This window comes from Psittacula echo, assembly GCF_963264785.1.
Source record: "Psittacula echo genome assembly, chromosome: 4".
NCBI lineage: Eukaryota > Metazoa > Chordata > Aves > Psittaciformes > Psittacidae > Psittacula > Psittacula echo.
This window is the reverse complement of record NC_137738.1, coordinates 85,426,647-85,442,472: the sequence shown is the minus strand read 5'-3', so window position 1 is coordinate 85,442,472 and position 15,826 is coordinate 85,426,647. Positions and strand designations below refer to the sequence as shown.

General features: G+C 34.2%; 1 protein-coding gene across 1 annotated transcript in view; it reads right to left on the bottom strand.

Annotated features, from left to right (window-relative positions):
* Positions 1-15,826, bottom strand: part of CSMD1 (CUB and Sushi multiple domains 1) — a gene marked incomplete at both ends in the record, with an annotated part of 1,184,444 nt that overhangs the window by 362,372 nt on the left and 806,246 nt on the right. Inside the window, 2 exons of the mRNA XM_080616376.1 lie at positions 8,834-8,955; positions 12,780-12,904. Coding sequence (XP_080472502.1) covers positions 8,834-8,955; positions 12,780-12,904 — 247 coding nt within the window. The remainder of the gene's footprint in view (positions 1-8,833; positions 8,956-12,779; positions 12,905-15,826) is intronic.

Below are 15,826 nucleotides of genomic sequence, written 5' to 3'. Positions count from 1 at the left end.
TATTAAGAAACCTAGACTCCTAAAAGAAACAACTCACACCTAGATATGTGACAGACTGACCGATACAGACCTTAAGATTCGTGATAGTTCTCAAGAGGTGTTAGAGATTGCCTGCTAAATTGAAAGCTATGTTTAAATGCTGTGTAAAAGTCTGCTACCTGTACTGTGATCTAGTCATACTGTTTGTGTTCACATGCTAAAGTAGGTCAACTTGAGCTGATAGGAAGGACCATGATCTTGGTTCTCACTGGGCTTCTTAACTATTTTTATAAATGAATAAATGAATATAATTTGGCAACTGCTGAACTTTTATTCTTTTTCTCTACTATACTTCAAATCTATCCACATTTTTCTTGGATCAAGTAGCTAACAAATCAGAATTCTAATCTATGTTAATACCTTTCATATTATGCAGCAGGTGTATAAATACCTATCTTGATGATTCTTGCTGAGATCACACTTTAGGATTGTTTTCTCCTATTTATTTCAAAATAGCATTAAATTTTGTGTGGCATTTTGTATTTCTTAAACAGCTCCAACCAAATTATTTAATTTACATTTCCAAAACTTTAAAACATTAGTTGATCACTCCAGCTTTTATTTACTTTATGAAAGCCAGGAAAAAAAAATTATATTCAAGGCTACAATACCCTTTGAGGTATTTGCGTTGAAGATAGAAAGATTCTAAAGAAGTAAAACTAATTTAGGCAGTTCATTTAAAGACCTTAAATTATGGAGAACTTAATACAGGCTTATTTCTATCCTTCCCCTTTAACATGATCTTCCTAAAATCTGAGATTTACACATTTTAATGTAGACGTGATGATTTGGTCCTCCATTTACTATTCTCCCTAACGGCTCTTTACTCACAATATGAAGCTCCTGTTTAGTAATACATAAAAGTAAGTTAATTATATGAAGTGCTGCTACTACTTTATTATGTAAATATCTGGAGGCTTCTATTTGCTGTGACTCCAAAGACCAATCCTATAGTATTGCTAAAGGAAATTGAAAGGAATCATAATTATTTTTAGAAAATACTAATACACTTTTAAAATAACCTAATTTTTTTTTTTTCTATATATACACACACTTCACTATGTAGCCTGTGAATTTCTTAAAATGTCCTATTATTTTGCCCATAAGTTATCAACTGGCATTTTCCAAGTCAAAAAGGTACCCAAGAAAATATTCAAAAGAGAAGATAAACAGTAGGCATCGCACACAAGGAAACTTTGACCACCTATGATTCAAGGCAAAAAAACAAACATGTTCTCTGAGGAAATTCAGAACTGTAGGTACCTATATTACTCTATAGCACTTGTCTCCTTGTGCAGTAAATGTGGGTTTATCATCATCTTCATTATCAACCCCATGAGGCTACACAAAGATAATTTATGCAGACTATCTGACAAAAAAAGAAAAAAAAAAAAGCAACAGAAAAACCCCAAACAAACAAACAAAACCACAAAAGAAGAATAAAAAGAAAAAAGGGTATATAAACAAAGAAAACATCCAAGGGCATCATCAGGTATGATATACTATGAATAGCTGCAGGCACTTTCAACCTCCAGGGAAAAGAATGCACATAAACCTTGATATCTTAGATTAATACATTTGACAATGTAATGCTAAATAAACCTGATAGTTCTTAGCAAGGGAATTGGCAAATACCTTGCAGAACAACCAAGATAAGAAAAGTATGTGGAGATTTAATTGTAGGGTTTGGGTTGTTCTTTTTTTTTATCCCACACAGTGACAGAACGTTCTTATCTAATGCATGCTCTGTTACGAGTTTTTCCTGTCAGAAAATATCTTGAATTAAATGACAGAAGAGTAATGAGTTTATGCTGCTATGAGTTTTGGATTGTGTAAGTAAAAACATTCAGTTGTTTATTTTACATATCTCTGTGTATGAGTGCATGATAACTTCAAAGGTTTTGAGGGGTTTTTTTTAATTTTTAATAGTTTCCATTAAGCCACTGGCTTAATACTGCCAGTTTAAGCTTTGCCACATTCTAACAAATTCACTTTGTTTGGAGGCTGAATCTTTTGTTTGTCTTGAACACTGAATTACCAGCAAATATATTCCAACTGTCCTTCTGAAATATGGATTTATTGTAAAATCAAAGACAATATCACAGCAAATTTACTGCTAAGTCTCTTTCTTCAGTTTTTTCAGTGCTTTCTATGTATGCTTTTATAGCTTCCTTCTAAAAGTCCTACCTATTTCCCCCCCCTAAATTGCCATTTTCAACTCAGTACTTAGATCCACCTGAGGCTCATAAAAATTCACATCACCAGCTAAATCTTGGAAAAGTAAACCTGGCTGATAGCCTGAAAGCACATCTAAGATACTGAACACAGGCAAGGCTCAGTAGTTAGTCTCTTTCACTCAAAAACAGGATGTAAGAAGGAAAGTCAAAGGGAAAGTAAGCAACAAGGAATATAAATGTCAGCTTGTATTTGCAGCAATTGGAAGCGAAAAACTCAAGTTGGGTGTGTTTCTGCATTTAACATTAGAAATTATCTGAAAAAATAAATAAAGCAAATACCACAAGAAATAATGCCAGAAGCATCCTTCAGTTAGCTTTCCCCACAAACTAGGAAATACAATACTTTTCTGTGCTGCAGGAAATTTGTGCTTGGATCTTTTCATTGTGACCAGTAGGGATCCCATGTGGCCCTCTTCCACCGCTATCTCCAACAGTCTTTAAAGACAGCAAGTCAAAACTTCTTGTAATGAATGCACAAATGAGACATCTAAAATCAGTATCAAAAGTGGTTCTGATTTGGGTATATCTGTTCCACTAAAAGGCTCACACTTGTAAATATATGTATTAATGTAGGAGAGATTTGGTTTTTGACGCTTAAGTCTGGTATACTGCTACTCCAAAGTTATGCTTTTTCATTCAACATACGGCCACTATGAGACCCTTTCCATTCAGTCTTTGACATGTCCTTATCAAGAAGGGCATGTGTACATACAAAGCTGTGTATATACTAAACACTGCATGCTGAAATCTAAAATGTCTAAACCCCTTTTCGTTCTGATCCAGCGACAGCAAACAAAGCTCAAACAGTGAATTAGCTGATTAGGCTCTAATAGGCGGCTTTAGATCGTGACGAAGCACTGTTCTGACTCTACTATTTGACAGACCTCCATCAAGTATAACTGGAGCTCAGGTATATAGCCCCCCTATGTACAAAACAAATCTTAGCATACATGTCTCCAATGCCAGAACTTGGGTCTTCTGTTCCAGCCCTATTTGTGTTACACTATCATCCAATACACCTTCAGTAAACCTACTAAGAAAATACTGTATATAAGCTATACTACTGCATCTTACTCACATGATGTCTTGAAAGGTAAAAATATCAGAATGATTAAAACCAACAACAAATATACCCTTTTTAAAAAAGAAACTGTGCTTGCTTTTGCACATTATACTACAATATACAGACTCATCTGTTTTTGAAATGTCTTTAATACTGTAAGAAACAAGGCTATCCTGGAAGACTTGTACAAGATTTTAGGACACTGGAAGTTTAAAAATCTCATCCTTATACTGCAACAGGTTTCTCTCATAATTGCTGTAGTTATACTTTGTGTTCTAAATTATACTGCTTGATTATGAAAAAAAAAAAAAAAAAAAACAAAACAGCAAAACACCCACAAAAAACCCCAAACCAACCAACCAAACAAGCCCTATTTCAAAGCAAGAGTGAACCAATGTTTGTTCCGTAGCAAGGACCTTAATAATTATAATTCTAAATAATTCTAATATAATTATAATTCTAAACTGTGTGAATACTATGTCAGTGATGCCATATCCCCCTAAAATTAAAGATGCTGTTACAGCAGATGAAAAATAAAGACATTTAAATTTAAATATGCACATTTACATATGGCACAAAATTCAGTTTTAGCACTGTGTGAAGGACAGGAGAGCATACAAAAATGTGCTTCCATTTTCAACACATCACAGGGTATCATCCTTTCAGGGAGTTTTCAGTGTATTTGTGTGATCTAGATGGCATGGGATGTACAAAAATTCACAATGACCTTCTCCTTCATTCTATTAAATCTATCTGAGCCATGCAAAATAGTAATTGAGTAAATCAGTAGCATGACTTAGAATGCCAAGAATATACAGACGTTCAGTGATAGTTCTTAGATCTACATATTTTTAATGGTCAAGATCTCTGCAACTCAAAACTCTCTGGTACAGAAAGAGAGGATAAGTAAAACAGAACAAAATACTGTGGCAGTGCTCTGGTAATCTCTGTCGGAATGAGATATATGGTGTTCAGCAAAAGCTTTCTTCCCCGAATATAGTATTAGATTGCAGGTGCTGTAGTTGTCAGATATGCTGACAAACATCCTATTACTTGTGGCAGCCACTCAGAGGAAGAGGAGCCCCATCTGTAATGAAATTTTGAAGAAACAGGCTATTTATAGACACACTTCCTAAAAAAACAAGGTAATATTAAGCAATGTCATAGAATAATGCCACCTAACTGGAGCAAACTTGCCTATTGAAACAAAGGTTCTTAATCCATTTCAAATTATTATATAAGCCTAAACTACTTATGTGGAAGACATTCAAAAAACTCTGCTAATTATCATATGCTACTTAGTAAGACTGCTTTTTTAGAGCATACTGCAAGAATTAATTATCCTAAAAAAATTATGCCAAAATCAACCTTTACAGTATGCAGATTCCCTAGCTGTGAACTGCAGAATGTTTTCCTAAGAATGTTCTCCTGAAGTTCCTCTTCCATGTGCTTTGAAAGGCAATAAATCAGAAATACCAGTCACAACTCATTAAGGTATACCCAACTTTATGCAAAAACCTGAAGGCTCAGCCCTATACAACTGTATGTGAAGTTTTCTGCCCTTCCACAAATTTATTCCAGTGTCTTCAATCATGGCCACTGCAGTGAGTAAGCTTTTTTGTAAAGAAGAAAGTTGTTAGGCCCAAACAGATACTTAATATCTATGCTTTGTATTGTGGAGAAGTACATTCTTAAGAAGGAAAACAAACAAACAAAACAAAACAACAAACTAATTTGGACACAGTCTTTATTTACCAGGTCATTTAACATAGAACTATTGCAGCCCATGGCAGATCTATTATAGCATAATCTGAAACCAGTCAGGAAAATATTGCGCAAAACTAGAAATCATTGCTGAAATAACATCAAACCTTGCCCTCCTATAGACACTGGAGCTGAAAACTCAAGCCCTTGCATGTAGCAATGATACCATAACATACTGAAAGCAGCAGGAAATCAAAGGCAGTAAGTCTTATGAAAAAAAAAACAACACAGCCTGGAAAATGAATTGAAACAGCAAGAGAGAGAGACATCATTAGAACACACTGAAAAGATTATACTCACAGCAAGAAAGAGATAAAGACAATAGACCTCAGAAGAACACTCCAAACTTAACTGCTTCTAAAAAGTTGAGAAACTGCATAAGGGAACAACTAAGCCAAGGTAGAGTTACCAAGAATTACAGCATGTACTTGACAGAGAGCCAGAAGAGCACCATAAAGTTGTATTTGCAAGTACTTAAAGTCTAATAAATGACTCAGTAGGATGCTGATCAGAAGCCTCAATAGTGGGACCCAGAGGAAACAATAAATGCTAAGGGAAGAAGAACAGAAATAACTTTGAACAGAAGCTTAACTCAGTGTTGCTCAGAAAAAGGGAAATAAACATTAGAAAAACATTTAACTAACAACGATCTTGATATGGCTGGTTAAAAACTGGAACTGTGCTACTGTCCCCACAGAAAGTTGAGATCCATCTTCATTTTGAACTGGCACTAAAAACTGGCACTAAAAAACTTCCCTCACCATCACCAGAAGGCAAATGCTGGAAAATGTTTCTGAAAGTTTATTCTTTAAAAATATTCCAGCACATTACGTACCATTTTTTGTGCAACAGCACCCTTTTAACTAAGCTATCTTCTTTAAACTGCACTGTTATGTTAAGAGGAATCTGTCTTATCCTCTAAAATGCTATGTGTAAACTAACCTGATGAAAGGACATAAATTCACTGCTGGAGTAAGTCAAAACTAAGTTAAGATACACAGTAACAACATGTCATGAACTGTCTACCTTCTTGGAAAAGCAAACACAGACTCTAAGCATTCTGATAAATATTTTCAAATGTGACAAGCGAAAGAGTAGGCTCCTTCATCTAATCTTAAAATCAAGCCTTCAATATACAGTTAAATTTTCAAAAGTTCTCCCATTCGTCACACCAACAAAAGTCAGGGATGAAGATCTGCAAAACTTTCAGCACATCTTAAAATCAATTCATTACTTTGGAAATTTGAAAGTTATTTTTGCAATTGATTTTTTTTTAAAGTTCACAGGTTTCAAAATACCTGTGAGATACTTTTCTTTGGAAAGAAATAGGAAAAAAGCTCCATTTCAGTCAGTCTGTAAAGTAAAAGCATTGTCCTTCATATCTTTTATTATCCAGAAATGTATGTGTTAATGTGAAACCAGTTATTTGGAGATAAAAGTCCCAATACCAGATTTGTATTGATACGTACTGATAAAGATGATGTAGACTTTATGTAAAAGCAACTTAAACATACTGTAATCCTTAAATATGTTTGGATTTAAGACCTTGCATTCACAATCATCATGGTCCTAAAGCAAATACTCATCTTTCCAAGATACATGAAGAAAATAATCTTCCTTTGTTGCATTGTTAGCAAATCCAAGATTGGTAAAAAAACCACAATCCATTCCCTACTGCCCATCCTGTCTAGAACTGAAAGGCTCAAAGCTCCACCTTTTTCTCTTACGCTGTGATTATCAGTATGTCTGTTAGAGTATCTGTTTACCTTCCACCCACCTGGATGTAATAGTGTTGTGGTTTTTTTCCTGGGTGAGAACTCCAAGCCTTGTACTCATACCTCTTCATTTTGAACATAACAAAAGAATTGATCTGTCTGGGTATGCAATTCCTTCAGTGTATTCGTGTGACTGACGAACTATCAACCTACCCACAGAATACTACTAAGAGTGCCTTTTCGAGTCCAGTGAACAGAGTAATAAGTTAATCCACAACAACCCCATTAAGCTCTCCACCACTAAAATTCTAAATCCATTGAGAGAGATATATTGCATAGTATGAAAAGAACTTGTGTGTCATTGTAGCAGATGAAAGTTTAGTGTTTTCCACTAGCCCAAGCCTCCATAAAAACACACTCACTACATTTTAATAATACACTGCACAGTCAGTAGCAATTTTTGTATTACGGTTGAACTTTCCTGCAATCAGCAAGGAGATTGCTATCTTCATTGTATTATAAATATGAAAAACAATGCCTCATTAAAATTCTTAAAAAGTCAAGGGAAAAAATAAAAATTAAAATTAATGGAAATGTTTTGAATAAAGAAACCATTAAGATGCCAAGACTCTCTTCTATTAGCAATAATTTAACTTATTTTCCTTTGATGGGCTTAAATTTTCTCTTATAAAACTACACTATATTTTGCATAATCAACGAGACTACTGAACATTACTGAATATAAATTTGAGTAGATGCATTTTTCAGACTTTTTTTTTTTACATTTTGAAAGCTTGTTCATATTTAAAAATTCAAAGTGATTTAGTATTTTTCTATAAAATTTAATGGCTCTGAAGTCAAAGGTCATTCAGTGACAAATAGTCACTTTTAATAGCTATATTAAATAAAATATAACACTTTGGTTTGGAACTGAAAAAAGCCCTTTTTCTTCAGAGAGATCCCACTACAGAAACATGCAATAGTTTTGTACTTTTGCCTGATTTTCCTGAACATATACATTTAAGACAAAATTAACTCAATCCATTTTGCAAAGAAGCAGTATTTACATCTTAACAATATGCTATAAAACCATTCAGCAAAATAATCTACATTATTAATTTATGGTGAGATGAAGTTAAACCAGCCAGGCTGGACAGTAACCTGATTTAGTAGAAGGCGTCCCTGCCCAAGGGACTAGATTATCTTTAAGGCCCCTTCCAACCCAAACCATTTTACGACTCTAACCAGTTTTTCCTTAACTACATTAAAAAAATCAAGAATACAGTCTTGCAAGAACTTGCATAGGAAATACATGTTTTTTAATTATGAAAGTACATATGGATTGTACATTCTTCAAGTTATAACTGATTTATTCAGCATTTTGCTACAGAAAAGTCAAATAGAAGTGAAAGACTTAATTTCTTTTTTTTTTTCCTCCAGGTAGGGGGTCTCTGTCCTTTATTGAGGAAGTAAACTGCTTTACAGAAACATAAGTAAAAAAGCAACTCAGTGTAATTAGAATACTTAATCGTGACTACTACTTTATGCAGAGCTATTCATAGTTATGTATTTACAATCTTGATCAAAACATTGTGGAATGAAGAGAGAAGTTATGTAGGCAGTAAAACACCTACACAAGATCAGAAAAATACTTATGTGTACGTCTGGGTTTTATGCTAAGATTAAACAATGAATGAGCATCAAGATACATCTTGAAAAATCCACTAGCAACTCATTTAGCAATGTGCAGTTTTTAATATGGTTTTTTTATGTATTTCATTGGAAAATGTATTTATAACTTGGAAACTTTAACTGAGACCTATTACTCTAATTAGACATTACTAATTTACGTTTTTTCTACTGCCCAATATATTTTAACACCTCTGGAAATTTTTGTGTTTAAATAAACATACACACTTGCATGTGTTCACGTGTTCAATCAAATAGATATGAAATAATTTTAAGACAAGTCCAAAATTCTACAGTTTGATTTAGGACAAAGAGAAAAAGCCTACCTTTTCTGGATCGGTTGTTGTGATGACCCACACACAGTGTGCATTGTCTTCATACTGAACTGGATAATTTGGTGATGTAATAATCCCACTTGGTCCACGTAAATTAGAACCACACGTTCTAGCTAAAATGATAAACAACAAATCAGATTGCTTTTGATCTACTGCTCAGTTTAAAATTAACATTATTGCCATATCTCATACTTGCCATGAAACTATTTTTACGTTGATATATTCTACACAATCCTCCTTTCAAGGTGTTTGAACCAATAAAAGAAAAAATCTTGCTAAATTACCTTCAGAAGAAGGACACCATCACTCTTCAATTAATCAACCCAAAATTTACATTATGCTTATTTTATGCACCAGAACTAGCAGACAACTAATATTTATTAATTTATTTTAAATTCATTCTGCCCAAGGCCTACTACAGTGAGAACTAATCCAGAGGTGCAACTTTGTATCAATAAACTCTTGGATACAGTTTGCACCTTCTTTAGTTATCCACAAAGAAAGATTGGGAAATACCTTCCTTTCAGAAATTATTTCAATCAAACTGTCACCCTCTCATCTTTCCCCTATTTGAATTCCAAGGGGCAGGAGAAAAAAAAAGAAAAAAAAAACACACAACAAAAAAAAACCCCACAACACAACAAAACAAAAAAAGCCAAACAAGAGCTACAGCTCTGCCCTGAGATCTGTTTAGGAAACAGTTACAACAAAAGATAGAACAAAAACTGTTAGATAACCTTAGATACCACTTACAGAAAACAGGAATGAATTACTGTAAGGTTTTTGTGTAGAATTCAAGAAACCTGGCAACATTTCTATTAGCACTTCTCAGTTCCTGATGGCATTAACATGCCTCTGACCAGCCTCACCTGGAGCCTCCCACCACTCCTTGCCTGGGGGCCCATGGGATCCATTTCAGGGTAGGACTGAGTAAGCTACCACTCTTTGCCTGAGCAATGTCTCAGGAGCAGCTGCCTGCAATTCCACCATAGCCATGTCTATACCTGCTCACAGGTTGTTGCTCCTTTGTTGATGACCCAACCCAGGCTCTCATGTCACAGTTCAGTCCCCCGGGCTGGGGTGAACTTTGTTTGCTACCATTCTGGGGTAAATGCGAAGTTCAGATTCTTCAGTAAGTCTCACAGGCTTGAAGTCATTAAGCCTACAGTAGTTGCATGTAGCTTATCAGCATTTCCATTTTGGGTTGATGACCATTCAGAAAATGTGATAAACAGTTCTTTGTAATGTATATTTTATTATTAGATGCTTGTTATGAGCACCATGACTACTGACATCAGGAAGGTCTGTAAAGGGATTGGAAATAATGTGGACTACAAAAAAAAAGTAAATGTGGCTTTCACTTCCAACCATCCACAAATGTGTATCACATGGAACATTGTAATACTGAACCAGAATTACACACCATTCGGCCTAAACAGTGTTAAGCTGTGTTTAGAAACGAATTACATACAAAGCCTGGCTGATCTGACCCTCAGAGTTGCAAAAATTTCCAGCTTCAATTTTGGAAGTATGTTTGAGGAAAGTAACTTGTTTTTCCAACTGAGGTTTTAATGGCAGTAGAGGACTAATTTATCCTATTTTGTTAGAAGTTTACTGGAGGGAGTAAAGCATAATAAGGATATTTGCAGATAATAAATTGGAAGGAACAGCAAACACTAGTAATAACACACAGATAATTCAGCAGCCAATAGCCCCTTTCTGCTAAGCATTACTTTTACCATGCATAGATTACTTCAGCTCATTTCTACAATGTATTATCTAACACAAATAAATTCGAGAGATGGGAAAAAATCCCAAAACCATCAAGTAAGAGTGAATAGTGGAATTGCATGGACATGTCATTCTGCAGTAGTGTGAAACCAAGTACCAAGAGTGTATATTTAGATTTTTCATTAAAATACACTGAGCTACACAGACACTGAGCTCAAGAGACACTTAGGAATCACAGTTGTTTTGCTGCTCTGGAAAGAATAGGAGGTATTTTTGTTTATTTATTTTTTACTGTGTTTTAGATTGTCCAGTCTTTACATGGATGTGCCTATGTAATACTACCCATTTTACATATAGCTTGTAATAATTTACCTAAGAGCTGCCTTTGTAGACTTTTGTGTTAGGTCTGACAGAACAAAGTTAACTTTCTTCATGGCAGCTTGTATGGAGCTGTGCTTTAGATTTGTAATTAGAAGAGCATTCATAATACATAAGTGTTTTGGCTGCTGCTAAGCAGTGCTTGCACAGCATCAAGGCCACCTTTGTTTCTTATACTGCCCCACACAGCAAGTTGGCTGGGGGTGCACAAGAAGCTGGGAGGCGAAATAGCCAGGACAGCTAACACCAACTGATCAAAGGAATATCCCAGACCATATGGCAAAACAGTCAGTGATAAAAGCTCAGGGTAAGCAGGAGGAAGTAGGCACATTTATGGCCATAGGTTTGTCTTCCCAATTAACCATCACCTGTGCTGAGGCCCTGCTTTTCAGGAAGTGGTTAAATGGCCCACTAACTGAAGTAGTGAATAAAACCCCTTATTTTGCTTTGATTGCATGTATTTAAATAAAACAAATTACTTGCTTCACTTGTTAAACTGTCTTAATGTTCATACACAGGTTTTCAGCTTTTGCTCTACCAGTTCTTCCCCCATCCCACTGGTGGTAAGTGAGTGGCTGGGTGGGGTCAACCCACCACAACTGTTTCCACTCCACTCCTTCATGAAGAAAGCATAATTTACAAGTATATCACATATGTAATTATACAAGTTGAAAAATCTATCCTGGCAACAGGAGAAAAATATTTTTCTTTTGGGATTATGAAAAAACTAGGTAATAAAGCCTATGTGAATTTTATATAAGTGACATTATGCTTTAGGTTGTTCTTCTACAAACAAAAGTTTACGTCCAGGTGTTGCAAATCCTTCTCCCCGCAGTATCTATCATTTGCTACCCCGGTAGCTGGCATTCAGCATAAGATTTTGGGAGTACAAGTATGTCTTCTATCTACCTCAAAATGACAAATTAAGTATATCAAACAATTTGCATGATTTTTTTTTTTGTTTTTGCTTTTCAACTAATTGTGGATTATTTGTCTTGTTTTCCAGTGCCTGTCCTGGGTAGGTTGTCTGGTTCTAGGAGAAAATAAGGCAAGTACATTTTCTAGGGTTAAGACTTCCATCAACATGTACAATCCAAATGTGAAACCCAAATTTTTCTACTGAGAAAAAGGAAAAGATCTGTACATAGATATATACTCTTTATCTTTCCTATCTACCCCAGTTCTGGAGTAATTTCACAGCATTTACTTATTTTCTGAGCTTTTATTACAGGCAGTAGATTACAATTGAAAAAAAAACCCAACATGCAAACAAACAAAAAGCCACTTCCTCCCCTCCTCCTTAAAAGCAAGAGGAGGAACTTACTGGTTGGTTCAGACCATAATGAGAAAACATTTAGAAAAGAAGTCAAAGAAGTCAGAAAGTAAGGACATTTGTAAGGTTGAGGAAAACAGATGACACAGGAAAGAATTTACTGAGAAATGAGGACTATGTAAATATCTGGGACTGACAGGAACACAATATGCTTTTGAGGAGCTCCTCTTTAGGAATTTAATTAGAAAAGTTTAATCTAAAACTAACAAACAAGTTCTACTTAAAATGTTTAACATGACAAAAAGAAAATCATGTGAAATAAAAACTACTAAAAGCAAATCAGCTTCCTAAATGGATACTGTTTCTGCATCTTTGCTCATGTCCATCAAACTACAGAAAGATCTTTGTATATATATACAATCATACATATATATGATACCTAAACTATATAAATGTATGGTTTTTTGCTTCAAACATAATTTCATTGAATTTCTAAGCAGAAATTATAGATTACCCTTCCAAACTTCAATAAAAGTTCCAGAGAATGGTACTTACCTCTGCAAATTGGTCTGTGGTCACTCCAGGCAGCCAGTGTATCTGTCACCCTCTGACAAGTGATGCTCTTAGAACCTTGCAGCACGTAATTATCTTCACAGGAAAACTGTACACTTGCACCCACCCTAGGAGAAAAATGGAAAGAAGAAGGAAAGAATTAAAATACATATTAAATATCAACCTCCCCAGTTAAATGTAACTGTCACCAAACGACAATATTTCTAGGCCCAAACAAAAAAAAAACAAAAAACAACCAAAACCCAAAACAAACAAACAAATAAACAAAAAAATCAGGTGGGAAATTCTACTCCATAATTACTATATTAATAAAACACAACAGATATACTATTTAGTTTGTCCTCCTTTTAAAAAAGTAAGGCCAGGAATAGCGTCCAATACTAAGATACTAAGTCTGATCCTTTAAACTATGACTTTAATGAATGCATATAGAGATGCATATTAAAATAAAATATACACTCACCGTTCTTTCAGGCAATGAAAATTACGTCATTAATAATTTCAACCTCTCCATATGCTCTTAAATGAGAGAATAAGCAGCAAGATAGAGTAATTTGTCAACATGTCCAATCAGGAAATTCTAACTTCAGGTAATTGTAAGAATTTATTAAACATTCCTGATATTTCAGAAATTTCCTGTTAAAAATTGTGCTAAATGATAACTTTGGTTAGGACTTAAATTTGACTGGTAAACTTGGAAATGTGTCTCTCTGGAATGATTTATAACTTCTTTCTTTATTTTTAGTAATATTTACTTTCTGAACAGTGCTGACATATTTATGAAGAATTAAAAACCTGTACATAGTTACTCCCTGCCTCAAACAGGGCTTTCCTAACCGGTATTTACATTTCCGCTATTCCTGCTTCCAGTTGCTATTTATTACATTCTTTGTTCCCTATCATTACCAACTGGTTTTGTTGTTGTCTTTCTTGCACTTTTAAATCTGTATCTGATAATCCCATGTTGTGACCTAAGTGAGTCTGATAAAGCAGATTGCTCAGCTTGGTCTTTCTAAGCCACTGAGTCCCAACCAGCAGGGGATTGCTCAATGGCAATCAGCTCAGAAAAGCCAGAAAACTCAGTGGGTAAAACTGCTGTGGGGAATAGCACATAATCTCGTTCACTAACATCCAGCTCATTCCTAGCCTTCAAGAGCAAGCATTCTATAAATTTCTCAGAAGATCTCACAAAGAAAAACTATATAGTTTATCATTATTATGATGTATTTCTACAGTTCTTTCACAAAATTTTACTAGGATTCTTTTTCTTTTTTTTTTTTTTCTTCTTTTTTTTTTTTTATTTTAAATTTGAATTTGATGCTCCCTATCTAGGAAAGCTTTGAAAAATACTTTGAAAAATACTTTTCTTAACACTTGGTTCTTGAGCTGTTAAATGTAAATAAATCACAAGGGTAGAGATAATATTGGTCTTTTCTTTCAGTAGTTCATGGGAAATACATGAAAGCCTTGAAGACTAATACAATTTTCTGAAATTATATTTATTTTATATTTTTCATAATCTATTATTCTTCAGAACATTCTTAAAACCCTCAGAAAAGTAGCCCAAGCATGGCTACAAATACATCAATTAATAAGCATTTAGTTTCTACTACCTGTGAAGAAAAAATATCACTAATTATTCTGACATTTTAATGCTATAAGCACTTATTTTTTAAATGCATTTTCTCAAATTTTCTAAAATAATAATCTATGAAAAAATACTTCTATGGAAACAGGAAAAAAACCCAATCAGTTACACATCTGTGATAAGTGTAAATTAAGGATTAAAGTATTTAAAAATCATGTTGGATAAAGACTTTCCCAAAAGTATAATTGCGGGTGAACCACCATGAGAACTTCCACATTTCCCCAAGGTTTGCTACTAGCAAGACATGTAAGAAGAATTATGAAACTGCACACATCTAAAACATTAAGAGTGAAATGAAAGGTACAATTATTGGATGCCTGCAATTAAAATTTTTAATTCACCATACCTGATTATTCCCTCCAAGAAATAAAAAAAAAACCATGAGGAATACAAATATTCTGATGCCTGATGCAGTAAATGAAGGATTTCATGTTTAGACTGGGTTTTCATCATCACAGCAATATTAAAAGACATTTATTATTTATGGATACATAAAATGTCACATACTAATTTAAACTATAGACTTACGATGATTCAATTTGTTTCACTATTATTCTATAAAGTATATTGTCTTTTTTTCCAAAGCGCTGGAAATAGCTTGTATCTAAAGAGTAATAGTGTGAACTTCATCTATTTTACATAGTGGATATCATCTTTTGAAATGTCTGATCACAAACTAAGTGACATAAAATAAATATGCTGACATATTAAAAACAAGCAATCTAGAAAAAATATCAAATTAAAGAGCAGGTAGGAACACGAAGTACTCAGAAGATTCTTAGTGTTAGAATTCCAGGTGGAGAGAAACCTGCACGCCAGCTATAGGCACTGACAAGTACAATCTTTTGAAAGTATTTTCGGGAATTCTAATTAAACTTCAGGTAGGCTACTCAAGAGCACTCGCAGGTTTTGCCAGAGTGACTGAGAGAGTTCTGGACATGGGTTGTGTGTGACTACAATATACCCCAACTCTGCTTTAATATCCATTAAGATCCATCCTTTTTGAAGCCTGTTGTGAGAAATCAGGCTTGTGCCACAAGTCTGACAACAAATATTTTCCAGAAAATAATTTTAACATAATTTTAATTCTGTCAAGGCTTACAAGAAAAGGAAAAAGGTATTGAAAAGTTCTAAATAGCGTTGAATGGAGGTACAGACTGTCACACTACAATATAGGTGAAGGAAATTAAAAGTTAGTGTAACTAATTTATTAATAATGAAATGTGTGAATATATATAATAGTTGTTATATAATGCATACATTGCAGATATCTGAATGAAGCCATATAGCTTTGCACGTTTAAAAGAACAGTGGATACTGAGAAATCTTAAGTGAGCTGAGACACTAGGGTATTTTCTGTTTCCAGACATTTATATCTATC